The sequence below is a fragment of the Orbicella franksi genome, chromosome 9, assembly GCF_964199315.1.
Source record: "Orbicella franksi chromosome 9, jaOrbFran1.1, whole genome shotgun sequence".
NCBI classification, from domain to species: domain Eukaryota; kingdom Metazoa; phylum Cnidaria; class Anthozoa; order Scleractinia; family Merulinidae; genus Orbicella; species Orbicella franksi.
This window is the reverse complement of record NC_138153.1, coordinates 25,350,720-25,369,947: the sequence shown is the minus strand read 5'-3', so window position 1 is coordinate 25,369,947 and position 19,228 is coordinate 25,350,720. Positions and strand designations below refer to the sequence as shown.

Here is a 19,228-nt window from a genome sequence, read left to right as displayed (position 1 = left end):
TTGGGGAGATAATTTGGGCTTTGGATACGGGCGAGTAATGGAACATGTTGATATGGGAACGCGCAGATTGCAGCCCTCAGCTTGATATCCGGGACTTTTCGTTCCCAGAAGTCGTGTCGCGCATGGTTTGCTCAGTGTGCGGGCGTGGTTGTGGTTGGTTGTTGTAATAAAAGCGAACTTCGAACGCCATAACTTGCTTGGAAAACCGGATAACGACCTTCATGCATGGCGAAGTCGTAAGATATTTTAACGCATGTTAGTCGGGTAAGAGTCCCCTCGAGCATCCAATCATTACAGTTGGGCTTCTGTTTGTGGTTTACGCAACTGCCGGACTGTCAAAGTTCTCACGAACGGCCAAGCTTAGCGAGTGAAACTCAAATTTTCGAACTCTAAATATCAACATGGGTTGCACACTCAGTGCTGAGGACAAAGCTGCTGTGGAAAGGAGCAAGATGATCGATAAAAACCTTCGAGCTGACGGAGAAAGAGCAGCCAGAGAGGTCAAGCTTCTCCTTTTAGGTTAGTGGTGCGATGTTGTGCGCTCGGTCGAAGCATAGCTGATGCATCGATCGATCCTCAACGTGTGTAGGTTTACCTATATGTAGGATAGTTCAAACGCAACGAACTTTCGAATATTTATGCGGAGCCTTTGTGTTTGTTATGAATACAGTCAGCCGTATGGTTAAGCCGCCTTACCGGGTTAGTTACGAGGAAGAAAAATCTTTGTGCGATTACAAAAGCTTCGTCATTTGGGGGTTTTAATACGCTACTTGCGACTTTGAAAAAGATCGCGGATTTGCTGTCGGGTTTTCTTTCCTTAGCAACATTTCATGATGGCAGTTCTGTTTATAAATCATTACACACTTAAAAAAATTCAGTTTATCGCCGTTTGTGGCCGTGATAAATTGTAGTTTGGATTCGCCGTGTAGAATGTAACGCTTAAATGCAAAAAGTATAATCCGCCATTACAAGCGAACGCATGAATAATATTTTCTCATCAAGCTCCAAAAATTGATTTTGCGCTTTTCTGGAAAATTTCGGTAGCGAGGTTTCTGGAACAACTCAGTGTTATTGTGTGAGAAAGCTGCGATACAATAACGGGTGGAAACCATTTGAGTGCAGTTTCGCTAGCACATATGATCGATCGAACGCTCTCTAAACCAGTGATTACTTTATATTGTCGTCTTGAAAGGGAAACCCATGCTGAAAAAAACTGAAAAGGTTGGCAAAATGCCTATCCTACATAACATCCGTCATCAGTTTTAACTTATAGACTTTCTTTGTATTCTTTTAGCGAAAGTAATAGGAAAGATTTCAGCTTGCTCTCTCTGTGAATGTTCCGTATCTATATTGGAACGTGTGAATTTTAAATCGAATATTAGATCGGCGGAGAGATGGTAGGTGTTGGATTTCAACTCTGGGGAAAGCTGAAGGCGAAAATTTTGTTCCAGTTATTGAGAATGAAAGTTACTTGTTACGTAGTTATAAGTAATTTTGTACCTATTCTTTAATTTTGTTTCGGTGCGAAATTTTTTTTTTCTTTTTACTTTTCTTGACAGTGAATAATACATTTCTTTCGGTGGCTTCTTTTCCCTTAGAAATTTAAATCATCACAGAACTACGTCATTTGTAGGTCCGAATATTGTGGACAATTTTCTCTTTAAGCAACGCTAAGTGCTAGTGTTACTATTATGTAGTGTTTTTTTTTTTTACAAGAAACGGGAAGTGAAGTGACGAACCTTGATCGTGTTATTTCGAGTCCTGTCTCCATGGAAGTTTGATGTTTTCACAAACAGGTGTTGACTAACTGTATAAAGTCCATGGCTAATATGTTTTGCGATCTGGATTTGTAAATGACCTTATATCGTTTCCTTGTCTGTTTGCTGTTTTTATTCTCTGTTAGATCTGGTTTTTTTGCTTGCGGGAATTTATTTATCTCTGATAAAAACTGTCGTATCTTAAAAGATAAGGATGATATGATGACAATATGAAAAGTCCACATGGTCATCTTATGATCTATTTGTTGTGGTTTTGTTGTATAGTTATGTTGCATTAGTAGATTTAGTTGATGTTTTAGTTCAACACAACTGATATACCCAAGTTAGCACATGCAGTAACATTTGATGGACATGAATTTAATTGGTGCAAGTACTGTAGTACCTCTATATGTTATGCAAGTGATTATGAAAAGCAACAATCAATTACAGATTTGTTCTCATTCAGTTCTTTAAGGAGATAAAACAGAGAGGGAAAACTTTGAAAAATATTTACTGCTATCAATGTCAAATTTTATGCTAAGTTACAAAAAGTATCTTTTTTCAGGAAGTTTACATGGGGATGTAACTGTCTAAACACTGTTTTGGTGGGATTTTCTGGCATTTCCTGGTAATCAGAAAGAATTGACATCGAATTCCGAACCAATGTAATGTGATCATTGGAAGTAGTCAACTCTCTGTGTACTTTTCTGAGTGAGCTCTTGACCTTGTATAATGTTCTAAAGTGCAGCAAGCATTGGAAAGGTAAAGCTTTGTTGTGGAACTTTGCCTCACTCAGTGTGCTGTACTGGATATAGCTTGTTAGATGTTAGGTTTGAATGGCACAATGTCTGTTTTACAGCATTTTTGTTCTTATCAGTCTTGTGGTTTTGAAATTTGTTGTTTTGTTGTGGTAGACCTAAATGCTAATTATTGCATGGCTAAGACAGCTACAATTCAAGGGGCCCAGTATGCCTTGGTGCTAGTCCAGTTTTTTCGACATAAATTGTTTGTTTAGGACTGTATTGGGAAATTTCAACGTTTAGTCACTTCTACACAGGTCTCACTGTTCTTAGTCCATCCTTTTTAAGTATTTTAGTGCAATCCTTGTGGATGGTTAATAAGATGTATCCATTTCAATAAAAGTAATGACTGATTTTAAAAATAATACAAACACAATGTTTCTGTCATATTTGTCGTTTTTATGAATTTGTATTTACTTTTTAACGAAATTATTCCTGGTTTATTTGCTTATCTCTTCAGAACACATTACGTGAAGAACTTTTTACCTCTCAAAGCTTTCTAATACAAAGAGTAACAGTAGCCGACTGTACATATTCCAACAAATTTTCTTACCATTCTCAAAATATGTCAACTCTGAAGTCAGTATGGATTATTAACTGGTCTTGTTCAGTCATGATGGCATGACACTGGCTATCAACCTAAATGTGTAGTTTCTTTACTGATCAAACATGTTATATACAGCAGTTTTCAATTGAGTGTCGTAAAACCAAAGTAATTACTCTAGCCAATCACCAAGGACACCGGCAATACAGTGAACCAATCAAACCCTGAAGTAATTACATGTAGCTGACGCAAAGCACGGGAAAACATGTGCGCGTAAGTTGCGATTGGTTTTGGTTTTACTTGTGATTGGATGAGATTGTGGCGCGAATTTTTTAAGCCAATCGTGTTGCGTAGTTAATGCGAAACCAATTACTTTTTGACACTCAAAGGAAAACTGCTCTATTAGATGATATATTGTGATTAATAACAATTAGTGTAATAATTTGATAAATGTCCTATGGTTAGAACTATAAAGCCATTTGGTAAGACTGTTTATAAGGGATAGCTCACGGTGGCAGGGGTAATTTGAAGAATGCCGAATGTCCTGTTTTCTTGCGGTTAGTTTCACTTATATTTGCTTGTGGTTAGCTTTTATTTGTTGGACAGGGCTATATGCAATATAATGCTGTCGTTAACAAACAAAAGCTAACAGCAAGCAAACACGAGTGAAACTACTAAACCGCAAGCACACAGTGCATTCAGCATTCTTCAGAATACCCCTGCCAAGCTCATTGTGAAACACATCTGGAAAGAGAAAACATGGAAGTATTAAACTCCCTTAAAAGGGTGATGTAACAAAACTCAAATAATGGAAGCAATGAACTGTCACATACTCCAAAAAGGTTTCATGTGTTATTTCCAGTCAGAGGAAATTAATCTGTAATGCATAAACTGTTGAAGCTGCAGTTATGTTCTCACAGATTCCTCAGCTTAAGTTTTTTAATGAAAGAAAAAGAGCAGTGGTCTGAAAACTGTGCAAGGTATGGCAAATTAAAGTTCCGAATCATTAATTTAAGCAAGAGTTGCATGTGGACTGAACCAAGGGCTCAACATAATGACCAGCTAAATACTAGCGAGACAAATTAGGCAAATTAACATCCAGTGCTTAATTTGTTACATGTAGATTACTGTTACAACTGGAACATCTGGGCCAGGTTGTTCGAAAGCTGGTTAATGCTAACTCAGGATTAAAAGTCAACCGAAGTATTAATTTTTCTTGTATAAAAATGTTTTTTACTGCTCACGTTTTGTGTAGTTTGAGCTTAGTCAAGCTCAAAACTGAAGGACAAACAGTATAAACAGAAAACTCACTGAAAAGTTACAAAACTGAAATCGACATTCTTGTTAATCCTGGGGTAGCTTAATCGAGCTGTGATCAACCGGGCCCTGCAGTTTATTACTTTGGTTGACGAAATCAGGTAGATGTCAAGAGAAAGTTAATACTAGTATGGCAATGATTTAGACTAGGAGATGTATAATCCTGTAACCATTGTTTTAAAAACAAAAGCAAACTATTTGACCACAAGACACAGTGGCAACAACCATTTGGAAAATTTTAATTTTGCAACATATTTTAAAATTTAAGCTACAGTGTACAGTACTGTAGCACTGTGAACTATTGGGGTGATTGTATGATGATCAGGTGGCTCTTCATGGTAATCACACCACAGTCATGTGCCTCTCAGCTTCAAAACATTTCAAGTTTACCAGTTTCAAGGAGAACAGTTTTTTATAGTTTGTAATTCAAACTGCTCTCACTAGTGACAAATATGATTTTCTTAAGAACTGGAAAAACAAAAGAAATTCAATTGTCAGGATCATTCAAGTTTTTGTTTTAATTCAATACATGTAGATCTACCAGAATCCAAAAAAAAAAAAACCTTCAGGGGTGGCCAATTTGCAATCTTCGCCCAAAATCAAACATTTTCCTGGCTGCTGAGAGACCAGAAAGAAATTAGGATGTGTTCTCATTCCTCGAACAACCAATGTTCTAAGTTTATTCATTCCCAATAACGAAGCATGCAAAGTCTAAAAATAGAATGCAAATTATTGGAACCCTGTGAGATTCAGACAACATAAGCGTGTTCTGAGAGAAATACGGAGGAAAATGAATGGCAAATTTTCATTTTAAAATTGGTTTAGGAACACTTGGTTACGCGCTTGAAAAAGCTTCAAATCTTCCACCGTTCCATTTTGTTTGTCCGAGTTGTCTGAGTTATAACATCACTCGTGCGATTTGCTATTGTCCTTCTGGGTACCAAAGATAAACACTTTTTCATGGGAACCAGCAAGCTTATCATTTACTATTTGACAGTTGCAGAGCAGTGCTCATCTACACGTGTACTAGCTAGTTATCCACACGTATGATCTGTGAAACCCACACTCCATAAAACATACATTGTGTGTGGATCTCGAGTGAAGGCTTTCATACAAAAAGGGTGTATATAGCATTTTGGGCTGATTTTTATTTTTTGCAGGATCGAGCTAATTTTTGGCAGACTGATTTGTTTTGACATGAAAAGCATTGTGGCGTAATTGCTTTTGTTGATTTGCGCTTCATTTTCGAGAAATGATGTATGCAAAAAAACTCTCTACATGTACGTCTATCTTAGGCTGTAATTTATGAACTGCATTTTTAAATTCCCACCTTTTGAAAGCAGCGTTATATAATTAGTAAGTAAGTAAGTAAGTAAGTAAGTAAGTAAAGACTTTATTTAAAGAGGGTAGCACTAAAATAGTATAAAAATACTAACAAACCAGTGGCCCTCTAAAAATTATGTACAATACGCATGTTCAAACTATGGCATAATTATGAGAAAATATAACAAATAAAATTTGTGTGGTTGTAAGTAACCTGTCAAATGAGTTTTCCAGAAAAGACTTGTCTTATTTGTCAATCAACAGGGAATGAGACAGAAGCTGAAAATGGGCAGATTTTGTTTGCTAAAAATTATTCCAAACCAAATTGAATGATTAAATTTCTTTTTTTTTTTTGATATCTTGAACTATTTTGGTTTCAAGAAATAAATTAAACTGTGTACATGTTAAGTTCCACAAAATTGAAACTTGATGAAATTTGAAGACATGATTTTGCCTGTGTTAGTGTGAATGGTCCAATTTTATTATGAAATGAAAACATCCAAGAGAGTAACTACTAGATTTTACAGTGGCTTTAAAAGAGAAAAATTGGAATTTGAGAAGCTCACAGCTGTGCATGCAAAACTACTCTACATGTAGAATGGAAATTGATTAACTATTGCTCTTAAACAGGTTAAATTCCCACTGTATATTTCTTAGGCCAAACCATGTGAATAACCTTGTAAAAATTGTTGAAGTTGCCAAGGCAAGGTTTTCTAACTGTTCAAATATATATATATATATATATATTTCAATATTTTTCTCGTTAAGAATACAACTGTGTCACATTTGCAATTTATGTAAAATAATTTAACACTTGAGACTATAGTCGTAGGGATCTTACATAAATTTCCAAGAGACATAGGCTATATTTAAAAAACGTTTTGTATTTTTCTTATCTTTTAATTTTGTAAATTGAAAAAAATGCCGGCAATTCTACAGATAAATTCGTAATTTAATTATCACAGCTTTTATCAGTCCTGAGTTAAATTGTTCATTAAAGTAAGCAAAAGTTTAAAGCCCCGGCAACCATAAAATTGGGAAACTATGCATGCATGAAATAGCCATTGAAATGATTGTTATTACAAAAGCAATGTGACATTGATTTGCCAGCTGACAAGTCATTGCATAAACCTAACGATTTGTGAGATGTCTTAAAATTATGTACATGTATGGTCTTAATTTTGCATTCATTGCAAGATTAATTTTATGCTGCAAGATTTGGGTTGACTTCAAAATGTTAGTCTCAGTTTTTTGCTACACACTACAGTACTCTGCTATTATGGCATTCAGTTTTAATTCAAATCCACCTGTAGTACTTTAAAACTTTGACAGGCCCACTTTGAAATAAGAATGGATTTAATTTGCAACAGACATTTTGTTATTTTATTGGATAAGTGCAATCTCTCTCTTAATAATATTTATTACAGGAAGCTCTCTCACCTACCAGTGATATTAACAGAGAGGTCCTGTTCTAAATATATCATTAGTCACAAAATTAAAGGAATAAAATATGTTCTAAAACTAAACTAAGCAGAAAGAAAAAGAAATTACATAATTTCCATTTAAAATTTACTTTTAAAATTGGATATGGTCCACAAGTTTCTTAAATCTCTATCTAAATTATTCCAATCTTTGAAGGCACATGGTAACAAGTCCTTTGCTGTCCCCAATTTCGTTTTACAGATTGAAGTCTAAGATTTCTTTGTTGCGTGTACTGTAACTATGTACATCTCTGTTTCTTAGTAGTTCTATACTGTGGGAAGTTATTCCATTAACACGTTTATAAACATACAGGCAATGATGAAAGAACCTCCATTGTTCTAAGCTTAACCAACTGAGTTGACTAAGTGCCTCCGTTGCAGAATAATACAAAGGTCTAGTTTAGCAGCCTTATTTTGTAGCAGCTATAGGTTGTCTTACAGCAGTTGGTGAAACCCAGTTTCTGACTTTTGGCAATCTTGCAATCTGATTGGTTATTCAGGAATTGTCTATCAAAAATAGCAACAGTGGAATTCCAATTCTTTGACCACCAGGATCTATTGGTATTGAGATGCATGTTTTGAAGGGCTTCTCTAATGAGAAAGTGCCTGACTGGTAGTACCCTAGGAAGGAAAATAAAACTGTGTATGAAGTAATGATAGTCATCATCTGTAGTGCTGTGCAGGGTGGCACATATATTGAAAGGATCTGGGACCCGTTTCTCAAAGGTCCCGAAAAGTTTCCGCACCCAGGAAGCTGTAGCAAAATCTCAAACCCTATGATTAGAGAGCTGTTTTATTTTCATATTCATAATATGACCAGAACTTCCCTTCACACAAGAAGTTTCAGGCGTATACATACACCTGGCTTTGTGGGCCCGCAAAGTTTCTGGGGCTTTCAAGAAACGGGCCCCTGGTCATCATATGATTTAAATTGCTTCATTTTTGTGATGTAAAGAATCACCTTCAAATCAAGGGACCAAAAAAAATGATCACACATAAACTTTGCATGGGTGGAAATACCTAAAATTGGTTTAAAAAAGAAACTTAGGATTTGGAGAGATTGAGACAGATTGCAAATAGCAAATTTGAAAAATTAAGGCTGATAAACCTCAAGCTTGCATTCTATCCTCGTGCTTTTTCAGATTGTGGCTTTGCATTCACCTACATTTACAAACAAATGATGTCCATCATTCACCAGAAGGAATGTAGTTTGTGATAAATTTTACTGTTAAATTTTGTGCACCACACATCTCTGGTTGGTAATATACACTGTACATGTGTACACTGTGCAGGTTGAAACTTACATGTTTCAAGTTGTATATTAATCATAGCTTTTGAGTAATATCCCTTACTTTTCATAGTCATATCTATTACCTACTGTTTAGTTGATGTTCATTCTTGATTTGAAAGGGTTAATATTCCTTTTTCAGGTGCTGGTGAATCTGGGAAAAGTACCATTGTGAAACAGATGAAGTGAGTACAGTCCAGTTAATTTTTAAAAATCATGTCAGATTACTGTTTCCTTATGAGGAAAAACAAGTAAAATTTTTCCCATAATTAGAATGATTGTTATGATGTCCATTTGTGTGATATTGTTCCCCATATTAGTATGGGTAATCAATTGCTGACAAGTGACATTAGGAAATAATTTCACATGTATTTTGTCAAAATTCTAATAATTTAAGGCTCGGAAAATTATTTGAATTTTGACAAAACGCTAGTGAAATTATTTCTTAATTTCATGGATATACTATTTTGATACCTGTTAATATCGTGGGTGACAAATAGCACTTACAATTGTGGTGATTTTTTTGTACTTGCTTATTGTATCGAGAAATTTCATGCAAAACGTTGTCATTTCACATGTGAAATTATAAATTAACGCTGAGATTTCTTGCCAAAATTAAGGAGTAATTTGACACCCATGATATTATGTTCATAACATATTTTATGGTGCACATTGTAATCATACATCATAGACCCATGTAATTGCCTGTTGCACAATTGTCAAGTCACCATAGAATAAGCAAGTTAACATTAAATTGTTTTGAAACAACTTTTTTTGGCTGATAGGATTATTCATGAACATGGCTACACTCAAGAAGAATGTGCCCAGTATAGACAAGTTGTATATAGCAACACAATACAGTCAATGATTGCCATTATCAGAGCATTAGGGACACTGAAGGTTGAATTTGGTAACTCTGATAGAGCAGTAAGTTTATTTGTTTCCTGTTTTAATTGTTGTTGTTGTTGTTGTTGTTTTGTTTTGTTTTGCTTTTCTTTTTAAGCATACATAGTTATATTAGTCAGTTACAAATCAGTTGAGCGCCCAAGTGGCCTAGCTTATTTTGACACCTCAAATGTTGCATGTTAATTTAATGCAGGAAAAACAACCTACTTGTTTACTTTTTATGTGGATGTACTTAACATCAAACTTCGAGGCTGGTTTTCTCTAGAGTCTGAGTCCCAGTCATAAGAGCACTTATGACCCAGTGAAAAGCGAAAATCGGCGACATAACAGAGTCATGAGCATAAGGGAATCAGCATCAGAAGAATCACAATGATTTTATTTTCCTAAGATTCCATGTACAACTCAGTTCTAGTGAGAACTACTTTGTCAGAGTCAGAAGCAGAAGTGGAAGACCAAACCAATCTTGAGTCCTGGAATTGAGCATTGTTATTGGTTTCATCTGCTTCTGTTAAGCGGAATCGATGCTCTGCTTCTGACTCCATTGGTTTGATTTTCACTAGATTGAATCGCACTGCACTTCTGATTAGAGACTCTGAATGGCTCACCTTTGAGTCATAAGCGCGAGCAGCGAAGAGCAAAGCAATCTGGTGGGAAGGAATCTGGTGAAGAGGTGCCAAGAAAGTGAGCCTGCCTTGATCTCTGTAATTTTTTTCTGCCTTGCCTGATTGAAGTGAAATGCCATTGGTCGAAAAGTGGGAAAGGCAAGAAACTGTCAATCTGTTATGTTTGATGAGGAGCGATTAGATCTCTATGGAGTTGGTAATTTACCGCACGTTCTCACAATGTTCTCACAGTGCGCCTATTAGTGATGTTTTAACAAAGTTCCAGTCCAGTTCTGGTTAACGTTCAGACTAGAGAGGGAACTAAACAACACACAGGTATTATTTGCCCATTTACCAGCATCATCAAAGACCAGACTGCCAAAGAAAGATCATTTAGAATCAAGTGTGTGTCCTTGCTGGACATAAACTTTGACGGTTTTTCTTCAGCAAAACTTTATCAACAGCAGATATCGCGCCTGCATGTTGTTATAAAAAAGATTTACAATTTTCCTGAAAAATCTGAGCTGCCTAAGTTCATACTTCTGGTGAAAATTAGTTGGCTTATTTTTCTGCGGTTTCTGGGGTGGAAATGAAAAATTTGCTGAGATCAGAGCAGGCTCAATTTCTTGCCCGCTTGATTTTGTGCTTGCAGCTATGCCGCGCGCACTTCTGCTTCGATGTGTAGTTCCAGAAAATATCCATACCTCCCCCACAGAAGGGATTTTTTGCAAGACCCCCCACCCCTCTGGAAATTCCAATTAAACTTGATACATTTCTTTAAAGTTTTTGGTCTTAGAGAACCCCCCACCCTCCCCCCCCCCCCCCCAGGAAATTTCAATCCCTTCTGTGGAGAGAGTATGGATATTTTCTGGTACTGCACAATGTGCGCTTGTGCTCCAACATGAGCTTACTCGCAGGCTAGCGGAAACCAGTCTTTAGCAGCAGTGATTTAAGTATAAGTAACTAAATGTGATATTATAGGCTTTTAATTGTATTTTACAAGTGTTTCTTAGAGTTTAAGCTTTGGTGTTTTGCAGGATGATGCCAGAGAGCTTTTTGCTTTAGCTGGTAGCATGGAGGATGTTAAGTTCACACCAGAACTTGTATCTATTATGAAGAGATTATGGAATGATTCAGGAGTACAGAACTGTTTTGCAAGATCAAGAGAATATCAGCTAAATGATTCTGCAGCGTAGTAAGTAGATTAACACTGTCATAACATGCATTAATGAAACATAGTGTCTTTCATTTGAAAATAGTGGGTGTTTCTTTCCTAATTTTATTGCACTGGTGTCATCTTAGAAGCAGGCAGTCTTGTAGCCAACTAGCAAGGTGGGGGGGGGGGGGTAAGGTCTAATAGACAAGTACATGGACTGGTAAGGGATATTTTTGCACTAATCAGCACTCTCAGATAAACCTATTTTGAGACCCTGTTGATGCACACCAATTTTTTTATCCTATGAATTGTATTTTTATAGTGGACACCTCTTGACTGTTAGTATAATTTCTCTTTACTCCAGTTACCTGAATGCACTCGACAGACTAGGATCACCAGATTATGTTCCAACAGAGCAAGATGTGCTCAGAACAAGAGTCAAGACAACTGGAATTGTCGAGACTCACTTCACATTTAAAGATCTTCACTTCAAGTAAGCGGAATTGATGTATAACCAGTGTAGTTGCACACTGTTGATCATCACCCTCTGCATCGTTTCAAGAGGTTGCATTCACACTGCGCATAGCACAAATCTCTATACAGAAAAGAGGAAAGTGCATCTTGTAATATCTTTCTAGTTGCAAGCCAACAAAACGGTATTCGTCCTATGTAGTGGTTTAATGATTAATCAAATTCTTGCTTGATTGCTATTATGACTGTTCAGTTCGGTTCATGATTCTCTGATTCCACATTTCGATTTTGGTTCGATTTTTTGCATACCTCTCTCAGAGTGCCCTCAGTGAGTTATTATATTGTGAAATCAGAACCCAGAACTCTTTAAAATGTTGGTTTTTGATTGACAAGTAAAGACGTTTGCAGTTCATGCACCATTTTGTGTTGCGTGGTAAAAATGTTGCCCTTCTAACACTCCTTGAGAATTTCCAAATATGGTAAACCATGTGCGACATGCTCATTGTATCCTAAAATTGAGGGTTTAGGGTTGTAGGTTGTTTACATTGTGTATCATATTGTAAGAATTAAAAAACATGAATATTTTACATAATCGAATCGAAATAATCAAAATGGAAAGGCAATAATCGAAATTGAATCAAATTGCAAGGAATATGAATCGTTAATGTACACCCCTAGTCCTATGGTACATTTTGTGACAGAACTCTGCTGGAAATATTATTTTGTTGTTTGCATGCTCATCCAAACAAAGGAAAGGTGTTCCAAACTGTGATTTACATTTTAGAAGGTGCAAAACTTGTTAACAACAGTACAGGTCCAGGGGTGTTAGTGAAATGTGGGCTAATGTCCTGACCTTTGCATGTTTTGCATTTTATGATCAGTGGTTGAAAGTGTAGTGGCTGTGTGTCCCTTGTAGGATTACAGTTATCTAGTACCATAGTAAAATTCAGTCATGGTATTGGCATTTAACCAATTGGTAAATCCTAAATATTATGATAGACCAATCAGAATTGCCAAAAGATATTAAGCATAAAAAAAGATACCATGTACATACATGTATACAGGCTTTTGGCCACAATTTGAAAAGTGGGCATCCAAAATGTGCTAAGGGTTTACTCCAACAAACAATTTATGAAGCAACATGTGAAAGATTAAACAATCTCCCTTAAAAAGTGGGTGTCCATAGGATGCCTGGACACCCATCTGGCTAAATGCCTGTGTACATATCCAGTTGGTTGAAACAGAAAAGAATTTTGACACTTTTAGGTACAAGCATGTTCATTCAGGGATTTCTCTCAGTAAATTCACCAATTTTAATTTCCTGTCTTGTTTGCATTTTGCAGAATGTTTGATGTGGGAGGACAGAGATCAGAAAGGAAGAAGTGGATTCACTGCTTTGAAGGCGTAACAGCCATTATCTTCTGTGTAGCACTCAGTGCATATGATTTAGTACTGGCTGAAGATGAGGAAATGGTGAGCCTAAGTTATAAATTGCTAACCACTCCAACTTCAATTCTCTTTTGTGATTGCTTACAGTACGACTACTCTAACCAAGGCTGCCTGACAAAATTTTGTAGAAATTTATCAAATAAGAATCATGAAGGTTATTAATAGTTTTCCAACAAATTATCGGTGTACACTGTAAGCAAGCTGATTGCAACGGATTTGTGGTCATTTTGATCAGCAACTATTTTAAAACTTTTAAAATGCCCGGGGGAAATTTGCAAAGAATTTGCTTAAATGGCCTTGGTCAAAGTAGTGGCACTGTAAGCAAAGTCTTCCAAGTCACAAAATTCTGAAAATTTTATTTTCTCTATTTCTCATTCTTTTTTAAATGTTCAGGAACTTTTTTGAAATTATAGGGCATTATAATCCACAGCATAAAATGTAATTTTCTTTTCTATTTTTGTCACCAATGTTTCAATATGTTTCCTTGTGTCGAAGATCAATATCGTGTTTGATAATATTCCTTTTTTTTTTCTGTTCCAGAACCGTATGATGGAGAGCATGAAGCTATTTGACTCAATCTGTAACAACAAGTGGTTTACAGATACATCTATTATCCTCTTCCTCAACAAGAAAGATCTGTTTGCAGAGAAAATCACCAAGTCACCTTTGACCATCTGCTTCCCTGAATACACAGGTAAACATATTGGCAACAAGAAACAGGCATTTCCTTGAACATTGGGAACAACAATCAGGATGTCATGAAGACGTCAGTGATCATCCAAGTTACGGTGTATATGTACACAACTTAAGAAGCACCTGAAAGAAAATCTGGCTTGAACAGAATTCGAACCCATGGCCTCTACAATACTGATGCAGCGGTCTTCGGTTTGCATACTGTTCAAGCCTGAATGTTTTTTTAGGCTTTAATTTCGCAGCTACTTAAGTTGTGTATTTTACTGCCATGATCATTGATGCCTTCATATCTTTCTCTGCATTTCAAATAATTATATGATCTTTTAAAAATTCACTTGCAATCAGGGTGTTGTTTACAGAATATTAGGCAATCACTATCAAGCATGCTGTGCTTTCCCCATGTACATGTAAAAAGTCCGTTGCTATATTTTTCTTAAGAACTGTTTATATCCAAGGCTATTGGAAATTTTTGGTTGGGAAAGTTTTATATTTATTGTGATGTTTAAAGAGCTTATAGTATCTAGTACATGTAGTTTCTTGCATATTATGTCAAGTTGTTGTAATGATCATTTATGAATCCCTGTAATCAACCTTAGGTTCAAACACATACGAGGAAGCTGCTGCTTACATTCAGCTCCAGTTTGAAAACCTCAACAAGAGAAAAGACACAAAAGAGATCTACACCCACTTCACTTGTGCCACAGACACAAACAACATCCAGTTTGTGTTTGATGCTGTCACAGATGTCATTATCAAGAACAACCTCAAGGACTGTGGACTGTTTTAAACTTCACAATACTCTGTAAACAGTAAGCAAGCTTTTGTTTGTTTGTTTGTATATTTATCTGCTTAATTTTTTCTTAGGAGCATTCTGAAAAAAAGTGTTTTCCCATGACATCACAGCAGCCATATATATTTTTGTCCCAAAACAATGGATTGGTGGCCATGGCCAAACCAGTCCTGTGGGAGTTCAACTCTTTTCTTATGTAAACACTTTCTTCTGTTCCAATACGTTTGCATGGCTGCTGGACACGTGAGTAAAAACTCTCTATAATAGCAGTAAACAATATTGTTCTGGTTTTTGTTTTGTTTTTCATTTAATTGGAATCCTGACTCCTGAGGTGCAAGTAAAGAGAATTTAAATTTTGATAATCAAAATAAATGAATGATTTTCATTTCTTTTTCTTGAAATGTTTTCTAAACGGAAAACATTTGCTGTTTGCCTATCGAGTTATGCATGTAAAACACTTGTGAAAGCTTGCTTGGGTAAATTTGATTCACCCACCCTGGAGCCTACAGTATGTTCCAACAGTATTTCTTATTCAGTTAATGCTAACCCAGAATTAAAAATTAACCAAACTATCAACATTTCTTGTATAAGACTATTTTTCCCTGCTTATATTTTGTGTAGTTTGAGATTATTCAAACTCAAATAGAGGAACAAGTAATATACAAAGAAAACCCCACCGCAAAGTTTCAAAACTTACATCAAAATTCTTTCTAATCCTGGGTTAGCATAATCAGGCTTTGAACAACCCTGGCCTTGAGCTTCTGCCTGTGTTTCTATATAACAATTAGATTATGAGCTTGAGATTTCTATCGCATGATAGCTGACAAGGGTGCAGCCCAAGTCAACTATCATGTATAGAAATCAAGAGCGAATAATCTAATTGTTTTGGTATAAATCTACTAGTCATTCAAAACTTTATTTAAATCCTGCTCAAAGACACTTCGAAAACGCCAAGGAGCTATCATTTTGTTAACAAGGGCACACTGCTACGCTGCACACTATGTATCATAAAATAGATAATGAGTAGCAGAGCCAATCAGAGGATGGCACTCGTAATAGAATGCTAGTAGATTTATACTCAAATTGACAGAAACTTTGAACATGATTTCTATTTCTAAAATATTTCTTCATTTGGTGATTGCACTGAATTTAATTTTTCATTTTATGGGTAATTAAATGTGGATAACTTCTCTTCTGAGATTATCTAAGGGTCATGTGAAGTATTTTCATGAGATCTTAACAAAGTTCTTTTCATTTCAGGTCTGAGGGATTGTGTATTTGTACAAAAGATGTCCTGAAGATTAGTTTTGTGTACAGACCTAGGCAGATGTTTTTATAAAAATGTCCAGTGATATTCTCTCTGCTCTATCTAGTAGCTGACCTCGTGCTGTTAAACAAACCAATGAATGTTGACATACACATCCGATATGGACAGCAGTACTCCATTTCCTTGTTGCTAGACAACAGAAGGAATCATGAAATCGGACCCAAAACTATTTCAGACTGTAAAAAGAAGTTAATCCCACTAATTTAATTTAAAAGATTGGCATTGTGAGGGTTAATCTTAGAATTACTGGAAGCATTGTTTTGTATGTTAGTTAAGCTCGTAATATTATAATGCATAAAGTCGTAAAAAAAAATTGCCGTGATCTATTACTTACACTTTTATGAAGAAAGCTAAATTAACAATATTTAAACTACTTGAACTTCTGCCGAGGTTTTGATAAAAGTGGGTGAAGTTTCAGCCTTCAAACATGAGCGAGACATGTGAGGTTCCACTTGCGTTCAGGATAAAAAAAATCGTCTCCAAAGAGATAATGGAAGGTCGGATTGCTTCCAAAGGCTTTTCTTACTGTAGTGAGAAGAGAGTGACTAATAACTGAACTGTAAAGCGCCAAGATAGGTGGAAGAAGAAAGGAGAAATATGTTTTATGTTACTAAGGTTGTGCCATTGAAATGTCTCTCTAACTTAATGAAATGATATTATTGTTATTTACCTGCAGCTGTGATAATTCAAAAGGATCTTATCTGTATATTAGGGATCTTGAATGATTCGACAAGAGACTATTATTAAAAGGATGATTTTAAAGACTGCTTTGTCGTTGTTCTTTGTTACTATTTACTGTGTGGACCAAGCACTCTAACGCAGACGTCATTTGGACTTTTAGAAACCCTTGCCATAGCTTGGCTGAGTTTTGATACCATTTCAGAAATCAGGGACTTTAGGCCCCGGGTCGTTTTGGCAATCAGCGTAATCTGTGAGTAGTCAATGCCTTGCAAGGTAAGCAATAACGGTTAATAACCAACCTTAATACACGACTGAGTAAGTTCAGAGGGCCAATAACTAAAACCAACCAATCAGATTGCGTCATTGCCTGTCCAATACTCTCCGTATTGGACCGGGCACTCTCCCGAATGATCCCGTACGATCACTCGAGATTTGTGGTTGGTTTATGGCTTGGTGTCTAAAAGAACTTGTTTTAAATATAGAGATTTCGTTTCTTTTACTTCTGACTCTCTTTCCCTTCTGTTCGGTTTAACATCAGACGTGAGGATAAGCCTAGACGGCTCCCAGTCCGAGTCCGGGATCGTGGCTGTCTTTTTCCCTTTTTTGTGGGATTATGCCATCATTGCATAATACCATATAGTCGGCGATTCTCTTAAAGGCGTTGTAAATGAGTAATATGAGAGGTAGACTGGGTACTAATATTTCGCGTGGTCGTTTTCGAGTAAAGGCAGCCATTGCTACATTTGTTGTGCGTAGTCGTTGCTAGCTCTTGTCATGTTGGATTGTCAGAGAACTTCTATTCGATTCTTTGCCCCGCTTTTTGTCTGGCTTTGATTGCAGTTTTCAAGGTAAGGCGGTAACTATTGGTAACTAATTATAAGGCAGGCCTGAAACATGAAACAGGGTATTGATTAAGGGACAGGTCATAAAAAGGGTATCAAATCTTTGGTTTGGTTACAAATAGGTAGGGAAAATCGCAGATTTTGGTCATAAAATAGTGTAAGGGTTTTGGAAAGCGGGCCCCACACTCCCACCCAATTTTTCTGGAAGTACCCCTCGGGACGAAGTTTCTCCTGGACCTTTAACTTTTTCGTATCATTTTCTTCTTTATCTTAACTGTTCATTCAGGGTTTTAAACACAAACATGATTATGTGAAGTATATATGAAATAATTCATATTTGAACTGCGGTTGTAGATGAAAGTGAAGAATGATCATCGCAGTAAATTTTCCAATTTAAGCAATTGGAGAGAAGAAACCTGAAAAAAAATCAGGGCTTAGAGGTTGAACCGCAGTTCAAATATGAATTATTTCATATATACTTCACATCATTTCACTCCTCATGGGAAGATATGAACTCAGTTAAGGACGGTGTCTACTTTTGTTAGTACGCACACGTTCTGCGCATCACGCAAGGCAGGTTTAAGCGCCACGCGCGCGCTGGGGTTGACACTGACGCAATCAACTACGCTACCAAGTACACGACTAAAATGAAAGCAATATTTTCCCACTGTGATCAAATCAAGTTTAATGAACCTGCACTTAAACCACGAACACCAGAATAACAGCATACCGCTGACCACTAACTATTAACGTCTTCCAACTGAAAAACTAGCTGTTGTCTGTCGCAAATTAAGCTGAAATCCAACTGTAAACATGTACCTGCAGATGGCTTAGTGCGCGCGCATAACAAGTTCGAGATACGCAAATGTTTTACTTACTGGGGAGGTGACAGGAAAATATGTAACGATGGATGATACACTAGCCACAATGAAAGACATACCAACCGCAGAAGCCTTTCTGAAGACTTTGAACAACTGTCATCCATCCATATCCTTCACCATGGAGATCGCATCTAACGGTAAGCTACCATTTGTCGGCATTGAAATATGCAAGAAGGGCTGCAAGCTGGTAACAAGTGTTTACCGTAAACCCACAAACACTGGTCTCCTCTTACACCACCAAAGTCATGTCGACAACCGCTATAAAAGATCTTTAGTTAAAACCATGTTAAACCGTGCTTACCGCTTGTCCTCAACGTGGGAACTATTCTCAACAGAATGCGAACGCCTTAAACTGATCTTTTCTAACCTCAAGTACTCAGATTCTCTTGTGAACTCCACCATCACCCGTTTCGTTAATTCAGTGATGTCACCAGACACAAGATCGACGCCTCCAACAGAGAATATCTACCGCATTGTCCTGCCTTTTAAAGACCAGAAATCAGCGGACATAGTAAAGAAACATCTCTCGGACTTGAGTAATAAACTTGATCACAAACTACAGCCGGTGTTCAGAAGCCGTAAAATTGGCGATGATCTCAAAGTACAAGAGCCAAAACCACCTTTGATCAATCAACAGTGCGTTGTTTATAACTATATATGTGATCTGTGTGATGCAGAATACGTCGGTTACACTAGCCGTCATCTTTACAAGCGCATTGAGGAACACCGATTTACCGCCATCGGAAAACACCTTCAAAATGAACACCGAGTTGATACAGTTGGTGACCTGACTAACAACTTTAAGATCCTAAAGAAATGTCAGGGAAAGTTCGATTGCTTGATCCACGAAATGTTGTGGATTCGCAAGAAGAAACCGAGCCTTAACACACAGTCAGACTCCATTCGCGCAAAAGTATTTG

General features: G+C 36.7%; 1 protein-coding gene across 1 annotated transcript; it reads left to right on the top strand.

Moving 5' to 3' along the window:
• The first annotated feature begins 39 nt into the window (after positions 1-39).
• On the top strand, positions 40-16,663 carry LOC145497205 (guanine nucleotide-binding protein G(i) subunit alpha). Its single transcript, XM_081477015.1, has 9 exons — positions 40-519; positions 8,653-8,695; positions 9,296-9,437; positions 11,056-11,213; positions 11,539-11,667; positions 12,989-13,118; positions 13,635-13,788; positions 14,384-14,596; positions 15,838-16,663. Exons 1-8 carry the CDS (start codon positions 402-404, stop codon positions 14,572-14,574), a joined length of 1,065 nt encoding a protein of 354 aa, XP_081333141.1. The 5' UTR covers positions 40-401; the 3' UTR covers positions 14,575-14,596; positions 15,838-16,663.
• Positions 16,664-19,228: the final 2,565 nt, after the last annotated feature.

Coding starts and splice junctions, on each gene's coding strand:
- LOC145497205 (XM_081477015.1), top strand. CDS start 402: ATGGGTTGCACACTCAGTGCTGAGGACAAAGCTGCTGTGGAAAGGAGC. Junction 11,668..12,988: donor TTTAAAGATCTTCACTTCAA/GTAAGCGGAATT, acceptor TGCATTTTGCAG/AATGTTTGATGTGGGAGGAC. Junction 13,119..13,634: donor TGGCTGAAGATGAGGAAATG/GTGAGCCTAAGT, acceptor TTTCTGTTCCAG/AACCGTATGATGGAGAGCAT.